Below are 14,977 nucleotides of genomic sequence, written 5' to 3'. Positions count from 1 at the left end.
ACTCGGCTTGATCAAAAAGCTTTCTCTCCTTTTACTGGACACCTTCCAGCAGTGTGTCTGGTGTTTTACCCCCACACTTTCATTCAATCCTGATGACAACTCAGAGAGGTGGGTGTACGCCCCAGACTGACAGATAAAAGACACCCAGTTTCAAAGAGAAAAAAATCGTCTAAGTTATAACTCTAGGGATTTTAGAGATAGGATTTAAACTGAGGTCTATCAGGGTGCCTGGGTGCCTCAGTAGGTTGAGCGTCCGACTTTGGCTTAGGTCCTGATCTCGCGGTTTGTGGGTTCGAGCCCCGTGTCGGGCTGTGCCGACAGCTCAGAGCCTGGAGTCTGCTTTGGATTCTGTGTCTCCCTCTCTCTCTCTCTCTCTGTCCCTCACCCACTCATGCCCTCTGTCTCTTTCTCTCAAAAATGAATAAACATTAAAAAAAATTTTTTTAAATAAATAAACTGAAGTCTGTCAAATTCCAAAGCCTGTTTCCCCCCTCTGCCACATGCCACGTCTATTTCTTTTTCTTCTTTTTAAATGTTTTATTTATTTATTTTTGAGGGAGAGTGTGTGTACAAGCGGGGGAGGGGCAGAGAGAGAGAGAGAGAGAGAGAGAGAGAGAGAGAGAGAGAGAGACAGAATCTGAAGCAGGCTCCAGGCTCCGAGCTGTCAGCAGAGAGCCCGATTCAGGGCTTGACCTCACAAACCGTGAGATCATGCACGGTCTGAAGCCGAAATCGGATGCTTAACCCGACTGAACCACCCAGGCGTCCCATGTCTATTTCTTACTTAAATTTCTAGGTCTAGAATCAGGCACCAAGCTTATCTCCTTTCCCCACTGTGCCTTCTCACTGTCACCTGGCACCCACACCTCAGTTACAGTTAGACTTAGTACTATATCCTAGTGATAGAGGATGGGACAACCTAGTAGCAGGATTCCTGGCTTCTATTCCCAACCAACAAGCTGGACTGCTATGGCCCTAGGATACGTTAGCTCACACTACTGCAAAATGGGTACACATAATAAATGAAAAGCAATGTGTTCCTTCATGGCATAAGGAGCTCTTGAAATCAGATAGACCTGAGTTTGGGTTTCAGTTGTGCCACCCGCTAAAGTTATTTTGCCTCTCTGAGCCAGTTTCCTCCGTTGTTAAATGAGAAAAGTAATACCTGTTCTTTGTAGGCAAAAATAGGGCTTTATATATTTTTTATGCCCAGCCTTATTTCACCAAGAGCTGAAGGAAATGAGAGAAAATATGTGACAGCAAAGTACTCTACCAATGAGAGGGACTGTTGCTATATCTTTTGGGTGTGCTGAGACATTACATTACATGAACATGAATGCAGCCTACCTAGGGGAGGGAGAGGACAAGGGCAGGGGACCTGGGACCAGGGAAGGCTCACCTCTTGGCTGCTTCAGCTCATGGAAGATGACAATGTCATGTGGGTTATTGAGGTTCTCAGCTAGGATGGAGATTTCCAGGCCATTGAGCCGATTTGCACTGAAAATGGCCTCATTCTCCAGGTCTGTCCAGAACACCTTGTCCTGTAGGGTACAGATGCAGAGGATGGGAGGCTAGAGCGTAAGTCTGAGGGCCTGGCCCCAAATCACAGTCACAAGAACTGCTCTGCCATCTCCCCTGAGCTCTCCTGCCCACAGATTCGCAGGGGGACACTCAGCCTCTAGTGTGTGGCATATACTCTGGTTCCCTTCTGTCACAGAGGGCTATTTGTTGATTCTGGGCCTTGGCCTGGAGACTGCTCATTAATGCTGAGCTAGGTCTGCTTCCTGGAGTCCAGAAGAAACTGAAGGTTGGGTCTTTACAGCTGTTACCATTACTGGGGCCTGGGACCAAGATTGGAGGGGATGTATGAGCTGCTGAGGACTTATTCCCTGCAAGGCTGTCCTACGGCTTCTGGTTATACACACATACACATCCAGTGCTTAGTTCATATAAGACTACAGGTGCATCTATAGGCAAATCCATATTTATAGGTATAACCATGCAGCCTCATGCACAGATCTGGACACATACCCCTATGTTCATCTACACACACAAAGGCACGCTTGTACCTACATAAACACTTAACTAAGTATTGGTATACATATTTACATATTCACAAGCATGAGCACATAGAGAAAGGCACAATTTTAAGTGGATGCATTCATATACGTATGCACATACACCATACATGTACATGCCACATATATACACAAGCACATACATGTCTGAACACACCTGTCTTTCGAAGCAGGGGCTGGACTTGAAGGTGGGGCTTTGCCCACAATTTCAGAGCAGTGCTGAGTGAGGTCACTCCAAGCAGATATTGCCAATCCCCACCATAGACCAGTGTCCCCTTGCTTTCCCTCCCCTTGGTGGCAGAATTAGTTTAGGGGAAGAAATAGGTGTGTGAGACCTTGGTTGGTTCTGGCTTCCTCGTTCCCCGAGGAGAAAGGTTGTTAGGGTCAGAACACAGGTTCAGGAGGGTCTTGACTCTTCACCCTCTGGGGAGTTTTGTGAGGGCCGAGATGGTGTCCGACTCACTTCTGTGACCCCAGGGCCCAGCAAAGGTCAGTGAAAGTGTGCTGAACTGAACAGCACCTCTCAGGCTATTTCTAACAGTAGGTTTTATGGAAATGTATATTCCTTCTTCCCTCTCTCCCTTTATTGGGTACTTCTGTATATGGGGGTTACAGTGCCAGGTGCTGAGGGTACAGAGAGGAAACACACATGGTCTAGCAACTTACCCATGAGAAGGGCTCTGAAAGAGGTCTTGGGAAGGGAGCACAGGACAAGAGGCTGCGAGGCCTTTGTCTGCAGGGAGGTCACACATTGTGTACACATTTGGCTTCCCTATCCCTTTGTCTCCATTTAGATAAGTCTCAGAGAGCTGATCGGTTTGAGTAAGCCTTTTCTAGGCTTCAGTTTCCTGATAGGGCCACGTCTCCTGTCACGGGGCTCACCTCAAACACAGCTATCCCAAAAGGGTGGCTCAGGAAGTCAGGGGAGGAAATCAGCATCTTTCTGTTGCCTCCGCTGAGGTCAATGCTGGAGAGTTGGTGCAGCTTGGAGTCTACCCAGTATAAGCGCTGGTTCAGCAAATCTTGGGGAGGAGAAAGGGGACAGAGGATGGGGTCTTGAGTTTGGGACCCCAACCAGGATCTCTGCTCCTCTGTGCCCTCTTCCCTACCCATATTTCTGGGCCTGGCCTCAGACTGAGGCCAGCCTGGGGCAACCGTCAGGAAATACAGGCACTGGCACTATTAGCGGGTACAGAAACAAAACCCATGGAGCTCCAGACGGTGGTCAGGATCAGGTAGTAGGACAGGCCCCCAATCCAGGGAAGGCAGGGCTCACCCAGGGTGATTCCATTGGGCCATTCAATGTTGTCTGACACCAGCGTTTGCCGGTCTACACCATTGAGCCCAGACTTCTCGATCTTGGCCTGGTACCCCCAGTCAGACCAATACATGAACCTAGAAGAAAGAAGAACTCAATTGTGCTTGTTGTCAGGGGACAGGGTTAGGGCTGTCTATGTCACGGCACTCAATGACCCACTGAATGTTGAATGTTGAATATTGCGCGTGATGGGAACTGGGAAGGGCTCTGAAATCCACTGGAACCATCATCAAATCTAACAGGTAGCAGATGCGTTAGCTTCCCCTCATCTGAGAGCCTGGGGAAGTCTGTATTCACGGAGAGCTCATCTGGCCTCCGTTGCACCCCTGTGAGCCCCTTTCTCCTTCTGGCAGCTCTAACCAGAGTCCAAGAGGCCAAAGCGAAAAAGGCCCTTGTCAACCCTCTCTTACTTTCCTGGTGTGCAGAGGAGAAAGTGGACAGCTTACCCAGGGTCACACAGCTAGAACTCTGTCCAGGGTTTCTCTCTCTTCTTTCTTGAACATTTATTGAGTACCTACTCTGTGCTGTTTATGGAGTACCTACTTGTGTGGCAGGCACTGAGCTGAGTGGTTTCACCTCACATACTTACAAATGCAGTCACTGCCCCTCTAATCCAGTCCCCACAGAGCAGGCAAATGAGCCTTCAAAAATGTAAACAAGTTGTCACTCTCCAGTTTTTAAACTTTACGGCGGCTTCTCCTATTGCCCTTAAAATAAAACCCCAATCCTTACCACAGCTGACAGAGCTCTGCATCATCAGGCCCCTGCCTACCTCTTTGATTGTCTCTTCTGCCATCATCCCCACCCCTCCAAACCCCACACCTCCCCACGGGGCTCCTTAGTTCCTCCAGGGCAGGAACTAAGTTTCTTTGTCAGACAGTCCATCACAGAGCCTCGGGCCTCCTCCACTCTTCCCCTGGTTACTTCTCAGTTACACATCTCTTCAGTACAAAACCTTTCTCTGTGAGTAGGCTTACCCTGTTATTATCTCTCAAAGCACAGGATCTTTCCTTCCTAGCACTTACCCAATCAGTTTATTTATGTACACATTTGAGTAGTTTGGTGTATTTCACTGTCTATTTTCCTCACTAGTCTATAAGCTCCACTGAGGGCAGGCTCGTCTGTCTTGTGCCTCATTGTGTACCCGGCAGGTGGCTCATGCGTGATACAGAACAAGCTCTTATTTAATATTTGCTGAATAAAGTAAAGTTTTCATTATTAGTTCCATTTTATAGATGAGTAAATTGTGGCTCAGAGGGGCTGACTTACCTCGGATCATACTGCTCATGAGCAGTGGAACCAGCCTTCACATTTAAATACAAACTCAAGTGGAACTCGAGAGCCTGTGTGCTTAATTCTCCCCAAAACTGCCTTTGCTGAAACCAGGTGTCAAGCCAAGGCCGACTCTGGGCTCAGGGGGCTGAGTGGTTGCCCTGGATATTTTCTGTCAGCCACTTTGGATTCACTCTTCACTCATCCCCGTTCTGCTCTGTACACCAAAAAACTGACCCATGTGCGAACCACATCAGTGGGCCTGGCTCCCTAGCCTCCTGGCTTCCAGGTGCATTCGGCAAAATATTTGAGCAGAGGGAGGGAGACACTGAGATCAGGATATTTTTTCTGGACTCCTCTCTACAAAGTTGCCTCCAGCTGGCTACTGCTCTGAAGGTGACCCTCTTTCCTTCCTGGACCAAGTACTCCTCCCTGCTCCTGCCCCTCAGTGCACTGTTAGGGACAGTGCATTAGATCTCATCCATGCCTCTGTAAAATAATTCCCTTGTTAAGCCCTCCTCAAATGATCTTAATTTGAGTATGCGGTGGGTTTCCTGCTGGGACCCTGACAGATCCATAATGGGCCGGAGATGAGCTAGGTATAACTATGTCCGGGGGAAGCATACAGGGAGCAGGGCTGAAGTGGGGGCTACGTGAGACAGCTGAGCATCTATAGGGTGCCTGGTCCTGTGTGGGGTCCACCTATGCGTGTTCATTAAATGGTGGCTGTCAAGTCACTGCCCGGGGCCTCACACATTCTCTCAAGTGGCCACCCTGGCCCCCAGCTGTCCTCACTGGAAGAAGAGGATTTTCTTATCCCTGTTTAACAATTAAGGAATCAGTAATTGGAAGAAGCTAGCGATCCTTGTAAACTTAATATGACACAGCTGCCGAAAACCATGCCCTCTCAGGACATCCCCACTGAGGAAGGGAGGGAGGAGGCCTGCTCTGCTCAGAATCTCTACCCCCAAAAGGGAGGTGTGGCCAGATCAGGGCAGCCTGGGTGGTGAGGGGCCCAGGGCACTCTGGGCACAGGGGTGGGCAGCCTGGAGCAGAGCAGACCCAGTGATCTTGGTCCTCCTGTCTTGCTGGCTGTCATGCAGGGCAGGGAGTAGACATGTTTGATGTAACTCCAGAGGCCAATGCAGAAAGTCAAAGTTAGGCAGATTTGGGAATGTGAGAAAAGAACCGAAACACTCTAGTGGGCAGAGCTGTCTTGAAATGAAATAGCCCCAGTGGGAAACCCTGTTCCTGGGAGCAAGGGAGCAGCCACCAGATGCCCACCTGTGGCATGCAGCAGCCTGAGGAAAGACTTCCCGCCCCAGGAGCTTCTACTAGGCAATCTCTGGAGCCCGATTCTGCTCTGAAATGCTCTGATTCTATGATATGATGGGCAAGCAGTGGAGTCCAGGAGAAACCTGGGACTGATGCCCAAGGAACCCCTGGTCAGGGGTTAATGGTCTGAGGGACCCACACGGGCTTTCTTCCCTTGGGATGCCTGAGCGGCTCAGGGCCGTCCAAAGTCTTCAAGAAAGCTCTTGTGACAGACACACCAGGACTCAGTGCCACTGGTGGGGGAATGGGAAGTCTGGGTGGGGACACTCACCCTCTCAGGGGGTCGACCGCGATGGCCCGGGGTTCACTGAGGTCACGGCTGAAGAGAGTACATCGGCGGCTTCCATCAATTGTGGCCACTGAGATGGTCTTGTTGCCCGAGTCAGTCCAGTAGATGTGCTTGTGGACCCAGTCCACCGCCAGGCCCTCTGGAGAGTGCAGCTGCTTGTCAATGAGGACCTCCTGCTCTGCCAGGTCGCTGGCCTTGTCCATGTAGGCGCTAGGAGCAACCAGAGCTAGCCGTGGGGCAGGTGTTCCAGCCACGGGTCCATCTGGAGCTGCCTGGGTGCCCTCTCCCTCTCTCAATTCCCTCTAGGCCATGGCAGTGGATTTGAGAGGAACTTGGCTACTTCCTATTCAACACATTTCCTGGGCCACCAAGGCAAGCCTACGGGCTTGAGTCAGCCACAGCCTCTGGGCTGGAGAAGCTCAGGTTAGTGGGGGACGGGAATTTACAGACAGGTAATTACAGTGCAATGTGACTACGGAAAGCATCAGAGACTAGAGCAGCAGAGAAATGGAGACTCCATTATCCTGGAGGGCTGCAGAAGGCTCTGTAGTTGAGTCCTGAAAGACTAGTTCACTAGGAGCGCAAGGAACAGAAAGCAGAAGGAATAGCATGTTCAAGTGCCCAGAGGTATGTGTTCTGGAATAGTGAGGTATTCGGTGGGGGTAGAGCTGAGTATGTGGGATACAGACTGGAAGTACATGTAGGCAGGGGCCACAACCTGACAGGCTCTGCAGGCCATGCTAAGCAGTGAGGATTTTATTCTGGAGGGAGTAATTGAAAAGGTCAGAGGACATGGCCAGAGAGGCATGTTAGATCACTGTGGCACTGATGCACTGGAAAGGGAGGGAGTGAAGGCGGGGAGACTGGCTAGGAGGCCATTACAGCAGCCGGGTGAGACATGAAGAGTCTGCAGAAAGGCTGTGCCAGTGAGAATGGAGAATAGGGGCTGAGAACACAGTAGACACTCAAGAGGCAACACTAACAGGACTCTCTGTCTCCCAAATGCTGTTCTTCCCAAGGCTCTCTTCTCCCCCATGTCCTCTCTCTAGTTAATTAGTTCCATAGTGCCCACTGCCACCCAGAACTCTGGCTCTCCCATTGTGACAACTCTCTTAAGCTCCAGACTATAAAGGCAGATGGCTCCTCTCAGATGTCCCATGGACACCTGGAACTCATGTCCAAAACTGCCCACCCCATTCCCCTCCCCTCAGCCATCCTGAATGGGCAACCCCCCCGACCCCATACTCCTCTACTGCTAAGATCTCAGAGAATGGCATCACTGCCCACAAAACCTTCCAAGCCAGAAACTGGAAACCCCCAGAATAGGTAGTCTGTCATCAAATCCTGCCTCTTCCAGGCATAACTGTTGGACAGGCACGGCTCTAGCTGCTTCTGTGTGTGTGAAGTGAGTATGTGTCTGTATGTTAGGGGTGTGGTAGGCATCAAATTGTCTGTGAGTAGGAATTGATAGATCTGCCTCCATCCATCCATCCATCCATCCATCCATCCATCCATCCATCCAATCGTTCTTTCAACAGTCTACCCCATGCCTGGTCATCAGCAGTTCTGCCATGTGGATCTCAGGACAAAGGACATGACGTCTAAAGGGGAGCCCAGGCATGCAGGGAGGCAGGCTTGTGGTATTTGAGAAAGACCTATGAGAGGACCTCCTCATGTTGTGTGAGGACTTCTGGAGAGCCAAAGTCCACTGACTATGGCATCAGACTGGGGGTAGTGCCAGCCAGGAAGGGTTCCCTGATGCCCCATATTGGATAAGAGGCCCCCCTCTGTACTTTTCTCTCAAGATCACCACAAGAGACGTCACTATGTTATGGGTATGATCCTCCAGGCAGGACCAGGTTGAAGTCATCTTTGACTGAGTCAACCTCAGTCATCCCCAGAATCCAACACACAGATACACGAGTTGCTTTTAAAAGTCCTCACCAGGGGCGCCTGGGTGGCTCAGTCAGTTAAGGGTCCTACTTCAGCTCAGGTCATGATCTTGCAGTCTGTGAGTTCAAGCCCCATGTTGAGCTCTGTGCGGTCAGCTCAGAGCCTGGACCCTGCTTCAAATTCTGTGTCCGCCCCCCCTCTTTGCACTTCCCTGCTTGCATTCTGTCTGTCTCTCTCAAAAATAAATAAACATTAAAAAAAAAAAAAAAAGTCCTCACCAAAGTCAGAAAGTCTTCCTTTCTGCCCCAGTGGAACATTTCTTGTGTCTTGCTCTGCCCCACCAGGCCACCAGAGGTCAGTCAGGCCCAGGTGCCTGGGGCTCTGAGCTGTTCTCCCAACAGAGCTCTCAGCCCAGGCCAGCCCAGGCCAGCCCAGGAGAAGAAGGTCTGGCAGCTCCGTATCCATGGTGATCGCATGTCCTTTCCCAAGTCCCAGTCCGTCCTGAGGGATACTCAAGGTGGGGGTGGGCAGGGCACAGAGGCTACCATTCCTCTCCCCCTCTCAGGCCCCCCACTCCTGCCCAGGCCTGGCTACAGGACACCGGCACTGCTCACCTGTAGATCTTGCGGTAGGAGAGGTCACACCAGTAGATGCGATTGGTGGCAACTTCCACATCCAGCGCCACGACATTCTTGAGCATGGGGATGAGGCGGGAGTAGTCCCGCTTCACCAGATCGATCCTCCGCACTTCATGCCGGTTAGTGAAGATCAGGGACGGGCTTCTGCCGGCTGCCGTGCAGGAAGGTTGAGAGAAACGGTCAGTGCAAAAGGCAGGGAACTGCCACTCGATGGCTTGGGTGAGGCCTAATTTTCCTATAAAATGGGGCGAGGGGTGCAATTCCTACCTCACAGCTCAGAGGAGCAGATGAAATATAGGTATGAAGAGCATAGGTACAAAGTACCATGTATAACAGAAGGATTTTCCTTCTCTTTATTAGACACAAACCCCCCCCCCCAAATCTTCTATGACTGCCCACTTCGTTAGGCTCACACTGAAGGCCTTCTGTGGTGTGACCCCGAGCTCCCCTTCCAGCCTCATCAATCACCCCCTAACACACCTTGATTCCAGCCACCAGACCACCCGTCATTACCGAGCCATGGCCGAGTTTGGCCACCTTGGGCCTTTGCTAAAGTGGTCCCCTCTACCTAGCACGCGCTGCTCCCCAACTCCCCTGTGTAGGGCCCCACTGCAATAGTTCAAGGGGCAACATGAGCATTAAGTGTTCTAGAAAGAAGACTGAGGCTACAGTGTGAGGACAGACGTCAGAACTAGGGGGAGAGTTGGAAGAGGTGAGACTCAGGGAGGTCATCGTGAGTCTTCAGTTTAGGCACAGTGTGTGTGGGGACGTGGCAAGAGATGAAGCTTCAGCGGTTGCCGGGGGCCAGATTTCGAAGAGTCCCGTGAGCTGGGTGTAGAGTTTGTACTTTATTCTGAGCCGGAGTGTTATGGCACAGATCATATACGTGCAACAGAGACAACACATGACAGCCCGTGCACACACAAAACCCACTTTTAGATTTAGGATTATATTTTAGGAAGCTCGCTAGTGACCCAGACATTACTGGCTACTCAGTGTGAGGACCGCTGTGCCACAGGCCTGTTAGGACTAGCACCTAACTCTGGCTGCCACTTCTCCAGCCTGTTTTTAGATGTATCCGGCCACTCTCAGGTACCAGCACTGTCTGAGCGGCAACACGTGTCCCTGGAGTTGCCTGGGCCTTCTGTGTTTCAGCTGACACTTCTGCAGGCCACCCGGTCCCTGTCACTGTGCATCTGTGCCAAGCTGGTATGTTCCCTGGGGGCAGGGCAGGACTGGCATGGAGCCACATGGGGCCTGGGCCCGTGACCCATGTGTGGATGGAGCAGGGTGGGAGTGAGAGGGAGGGTGCGGTACTGAAAGAGAGCGCAGAAAAACAGGACTCCAGGTGCAGGAAGGAGAAAGAAGGAAAGCCAACCTCAAGGCCCTGCCATTGACTGTGCGATTTTCCTCATCCCAAAACGAGAGCAGGGGCACTATGCTGCGGAAGGCAGGAGCAGGCTTACGGGGTTATCTTGAGGCGATTTTTACTGAGAGCTGTGTCCGTGACAGGAATCCAGTGTGCTGATGATCTGAGTTTTGTGTGACTGCACTTGAGATGCTCATTTGCGGGGGTCTGTGATTACGCGGCAGTTGGGTGGCGTTGCCACTGCACGTATACAATTCAGGGTGTGGGTTACGTGCATCCCACGTGGGGTGAGAACAGGCCGCACGTTACGTGTGATGTGATGTGCGTGTTGCATACTGTGCAGTTGGGGTGGTATGTTTTTGGGTTTGCTGGCTCCAGGTCCATTACTGTGGCTGCTGTGCTGTTACAGTCTCTACACCGTGCATCGTATTAGTGCATCTGAACTCCAGACTCCTGTGTCCAGCTGTCTCCTCACAACCTCTGCTTAGATGTCTAAGCAGTTTTCTTATACTTAACATGCTGAAATCAGTCTAATATTCCCCCGAACCTGCTTCTCTCACCGTCTTTCCCAGCTCTGTAAATAGCAGTCCTGTTTTCCCAGTTGTTTGGCCAAAAACCTCAGCGTCATCTTTGACTCTTTTTTTCTCTCACGTCCCACATTCGATTGGTAAGTCCTGTCGTTCCAAAGAAACCCGGACCTTCAAAGTATGTCCAGTCTGTCTGCTTCTTGTTATTTGCACTGCAACATCCTGGTCCAAGCCACGCTCACCTCTCTTCTGGGTTATGGCAAAACCCACTTACATGGTTTCCCTGCTTCTTCCCTTGCCCCCTACAGTGTCCTCCTAGCACAGCAGCCAGAGGAAGCCTGTGAAAGTGCAAGGCACACCGTGTCCCTCCTCGACTCAAACCCCTCAAAAGTTTCCCCCAGACTTGGACTGAAATCAAGAGTCAGCCCTTACAACGGTCTAGAAGGCCTTTGTGATGTGCCCCGAGTCACCTCTCCAAATTTATCCCCTATGCTCCCTGCTCTACCTGCACTGGCTTCCATGCTGTTATCTGAACACACCAGGCGTGCTCCTGAATTAGGGCCTTTGCACTTTCTGTTCCTTCGGCCTGAAATGCAGTTCCTGCAGATACATGCATGGCTCCTTCCTTCACCTGCTCCAGGTCTTGACTCAAATGTCACCTCCTCATGAAGCAGAGGGTGTCCCTGACCACTCTACCTGAAACTGTAACCCACTGCCCTCCTGGGCCTCCCTCCCCCCTTCCCCACTTCGTATTTCTCTTTCACTGGTAGCCCCATCTGTCACGCACTGTATTTACTTATCAGATTTCTTGTCTGTCTCACTCACTAGGATGTAAGTCCCATGAGGGCAGACAGGGATCTGTGTCTGTTTTGCTTCCTGCCAAATCCCCAATGCCTACAAGAATGTTAGGTGTTCACTATAAAGAATGGAATAGGATGGATTCAGCTGGCTGAGCTGACCCACGGGTAGCTCTGCCCAGGTCATGCGCTTTGTGTGGACTACCCGTGTTGTGTGTGTAGTCTGCATGGTCCAGCTGGGGTCTATACGTCGTGAGTGGTGCATGTGCAGTCTCTGTGGGCTACACTGGGTGGCTCTGTGTGGGGTCTGTGTGGGTGTTAGTGTGGAATGCGTTGTGTGGATAACGTATACTTACAGTCTGAGCACTGTGTGTCACCTGCTTTCTGTGTGTGTATATGCACATGTGTACCTATCTGCTCCTCACAAATGTGCAAGCACGTTGCTTTCTGTATCCTCGCAGAGCTGCCCCCTTGCCCCCCACCTTAGGGTGCCCATACCGACGGCCTTGCAGTTCTTGGTCAGCGTGTCCATCTCGTAACCCGGGTGGCACTCGCACTTAAAGTAGCCTTTGTAATTGACACAGATCTGGCTGCAGGCGTCTGGATCCTTACACTCGTCGATGTCTGTGGGGAGGAGCCCAGGTCAGAACTGGCAGGAGGATCTGCCTCCGCTTGGTGCGGTGGGGGGGGGGGGGGGGGGGGTGACAGGAGGGTCTCACCGCCACAGGTCTTCTGGTCCAGGAGCTGGTAGCCTGCTGGGCACGTGCACTCAAAGCCAATCTTGAGGTCAGTGCAGATGTGGGAGCAGCCGCCATTGTTGTGCAGACACTCGTTCAGCCCTGGGGAAGGGACACAGGCTCCTGAGGGTCCAGGAGCCCAGGCTAGGGTGGGGGCAGGACAGGGGTAGGGCCTAGAGCTGAAGCAGAGACTCAGGGCAGCGGGACTCCCACAGAACCAGGATGCTCTCCAACCTCACTGAGCCTCAGTCTCATGAACCGGGTGACTAGGGAAGAGGAGGCTCAGAGAGGGGGCAGGTCCTTGGTCAAGGCCAGACACAAAGACAGGGACAAAGTGGAAGCAGAACGCAGGTCCTTTGCCTCCCAGACCAGAGCTCTGTCTACCAGAGGCAGCTTGGCTGCCTGAGTTCTTTCCTTTCACAAACATGTTTCTTACAAATCCTTCTTCCTTGTGACCTCATCGTACATGGACCACATCCAACTCTCAAGATACCCCAAGAACCCCTTCTGAAATGCCCTTGCTTAAATATCTCCAGCCTCATGGAGCCCACTTTCCTCCTAGGTAGCTGGTTCCACCTGGAACAGACCATTATAAAGCTCCTCCTCACTGGACTGGCCTTCTTGAAGCTTCTGCTTCCACTCCAGCTCTACTGGGTGGGATTGGCCAGAGTCTGACGGCTCCCTCAGAATCTCCTTTAAAGTGCTAATTTGTGGGGGTACCTGGTGGCTCAGTCGGTTAAGTGTCTGACTTAAGCTCAGGTCATGAACTCACGGTTTGTGAGTTCAAGCCCCATGTTGGGCTCTGTGCTGACACCTCAGAGCCTGGAGCCTGCTTTGGATTCTGTGTCTCCCTCTCTCTGTTCCTCCCCACTCTCACTTTGTGTGTGTGTCTCTCTTCAATAAAGATTAAAAGAAATTTTAAGTGCTAATTTCTGGTGCTCTGCCATTCAAGCACCTTCCTCTGGACACATTCCCTCTGTCCATGTCCCTCCCTGGACAGGGCCCAGTAGTCTGCCATCCAGAGGGAGTCTGAACAACAAAGGCTGCCCCTACTGAGCTTGTGGTTATCTAAGACCCCAGGCTTCTTCTACATAGAGCTGCTGCTTGGTCAGTTCTCTCCCGCCATGAAATACAATAGATTATTTCCACCTGCTCTCCTCTCAGCACCCGTCCCTCTTCCTACACTTAGCCACAGGCCTGGTCCCAGGAATACCAACTGCTACAAAGGGTGAAGGGATGCCAGGAGGTTACCTGGTCTCCTCGTCCTCCACCCCCTCATCCCCTCTGGCAGAATCCTAGAGGACGTCAAGGAGGCCAGGACCAGGGCTCACCATGTTCTCATAGCATCTTCTGAGCTTTGGAATCCCAGAAGGTGAATTCTGCAAGCCAAGAGAAGGTGCCATGCCACCCTTCTACCCACCAGGCTCGTGCACTGCCGCTCCAGCCAAGCCAAGCAGAGCTGAGCCCGCCATGGCCATGCACATGGCTGGTCTGAGCTGCCCACCCCAGGCCATGCACAGCTGTGGGTGCCCCCGCTCCAGCCTGAGCCATGCTTAGGGAATAGGGACCCCTTTACCCCTGGGCCTCCTCCTGTTTCCCGGGGACGTTGGTGGAACTGAAAGAACAAGATGACAGCAACCCCATGACTGGAGGATCTCGGGGTGACTCAGCCAGGCCCAGCCCTGGGAAGGCCCAGCCCAGTGGGGTGGGCGGTACCATGGCGGCTTTGGGGTGGTCTGTGTGGGGATCCACCCCCGGGAATCCTCTGTCATTCCAAACCTTCCCTGCCCTCTCCCATACCGTATTATCCCCCCAGTGCTGTCCATCCATCTGCTCACCACTCACCCACTGCCTCATCCATGCCCCCACTTGCTGCCCCCCTCTCCCTCTCTAGGAAGCTCCAGGTAGCAGCAACTTAACAGCTGTATTTACGGAGCACTTGCCAGACTGGCATGTGTCGGATGGCCCGGAAAAGGGAAAGCTCAAAGTGGCTCAGGCTTCTATGAAAGAGGAAAGCACAGAGTCTTCCAGGGCCGAGGTGCCTGGGGGAAAGAGAACGGGTCATGGGTCCGGACTCTGTGGCCCCTGCTCTGGAAAAGCCAGAGCCGAGGCGGAGGCTGAAGGGCATGTCTGGGCCTTCCCAATTCTATCTAGCCTGGAGGCGATTGATTCTGCTGGGGGCCTGCAGGGGAGGAGGGCTGGTGGTCCAGAGGCCTGAGCGGCATCTGAGGCCCAGCAGGGAAGGAAGGGGCAGTGTCACCTTCCCCAGCACGTGCGCCTACCTGCATGCTCACACGCACCAGCTCATGTGCAAAGGCACCGACAGGCCCATGGAATCCACAGACACATTCACACAGATGCGGGGACACGCAGAGACACGAGATGCGGTTCCCTTGCCTCACTCAGAGGAGGAGCCACGGACACAGATACTGGGCTCTCTCTCACCAGCACAGAGACACAAATACATGCGTACACACTTCTCTCAGGTATGTCATGCAAAAGACCAGAAAGAAGAGATTTAGTTGGTTAGTGTCCCTGGTGAACTCCAAATCTGGGCGGGGTGGGGGGTTAGGCTCCGTTGCTCCCACTTCTCTATCCTCTTTTCCCTAGGCTTCTTCTGGAACTCTACCCGGCAGGGCCCTTGGCGGAGGGGTGGGGGCAGGAGGGCCCGAGAGGAGAATCTGTCCTGCAAGCTTAGGTGGAGCCTGAGTGACCTTCACCCAA

The 14,977-nt window shown here is 52.3% G+C and overlaps 1 protein-coding gene across 8 annotated transcripts in view; it reads right to left on the bottom strand.

The window, feature by feature from the left end:
- Positions 1-14,977, bottom strand: part of LRP8 (LDL receptor related protein 8) — a 79,872-nt gene that overhangs the window by 15,684 nt on the left and 49,211 nt on the right. For 7 of the 8 annotated variants that reach the window (XM_053895138.1, XM_053895140.1, XM_053895146.1 and 4 more), the window contains 7 exons: positions 12,236-12,355; positions 12,015-12,140; positions 8,800-8,974; positions 6,275-6,502; positions 3,355-3,473; positions 2,961-3,100; positions 1,400-1,541 (listed from right to left, as the gene is read on the bottom strand). In XM_053895138.1, the coding sequence (XP_053751113.1) occupies positions 1,400-1,541; positions 2,961-3,100; positions 3,355-3,473; positions 6,275-6,502; positions 8,800-8,974; positions 12,015-12,140; positions 12,236-12,355 (1,050 nt within the window). Of the gene's footprint in view, positions 1-1,399; positions 1,542-2,960; positions 3,101-3,354; positions 3,474-6,274; positions 6,503-8,799; positions 8,975-12,014; positions 12,141-12,235; positions 12,356-13,829; positions 13,869-14,977 lie in introns of all 8 variants that reach the window. The other variant, XM_053895139.1, reaches the window with a different exon arrangement.

The sequence above is a fragment of the Panthera pardus genome, unplaced genomic scaffold (genome assembly GCF_024362965.1).
Source record: "Panthera pardus isolate Hobbes unplaced genomic scaffold, ASM2436296v1 HiC_scaffold_11, whole genome shotgun sequence".
Classification (NCBI taxonomy): Eukaryota; Metazoa; Chordata; class Mammalia; order Carnivora; family Felidae; genus Panthera; species Panthera pardus.
The sequence above is the reverse complement of the archived record's forward strand: the minus strand, read 5'-3'. Positions and strand labels throughout refer to the sequence as shown.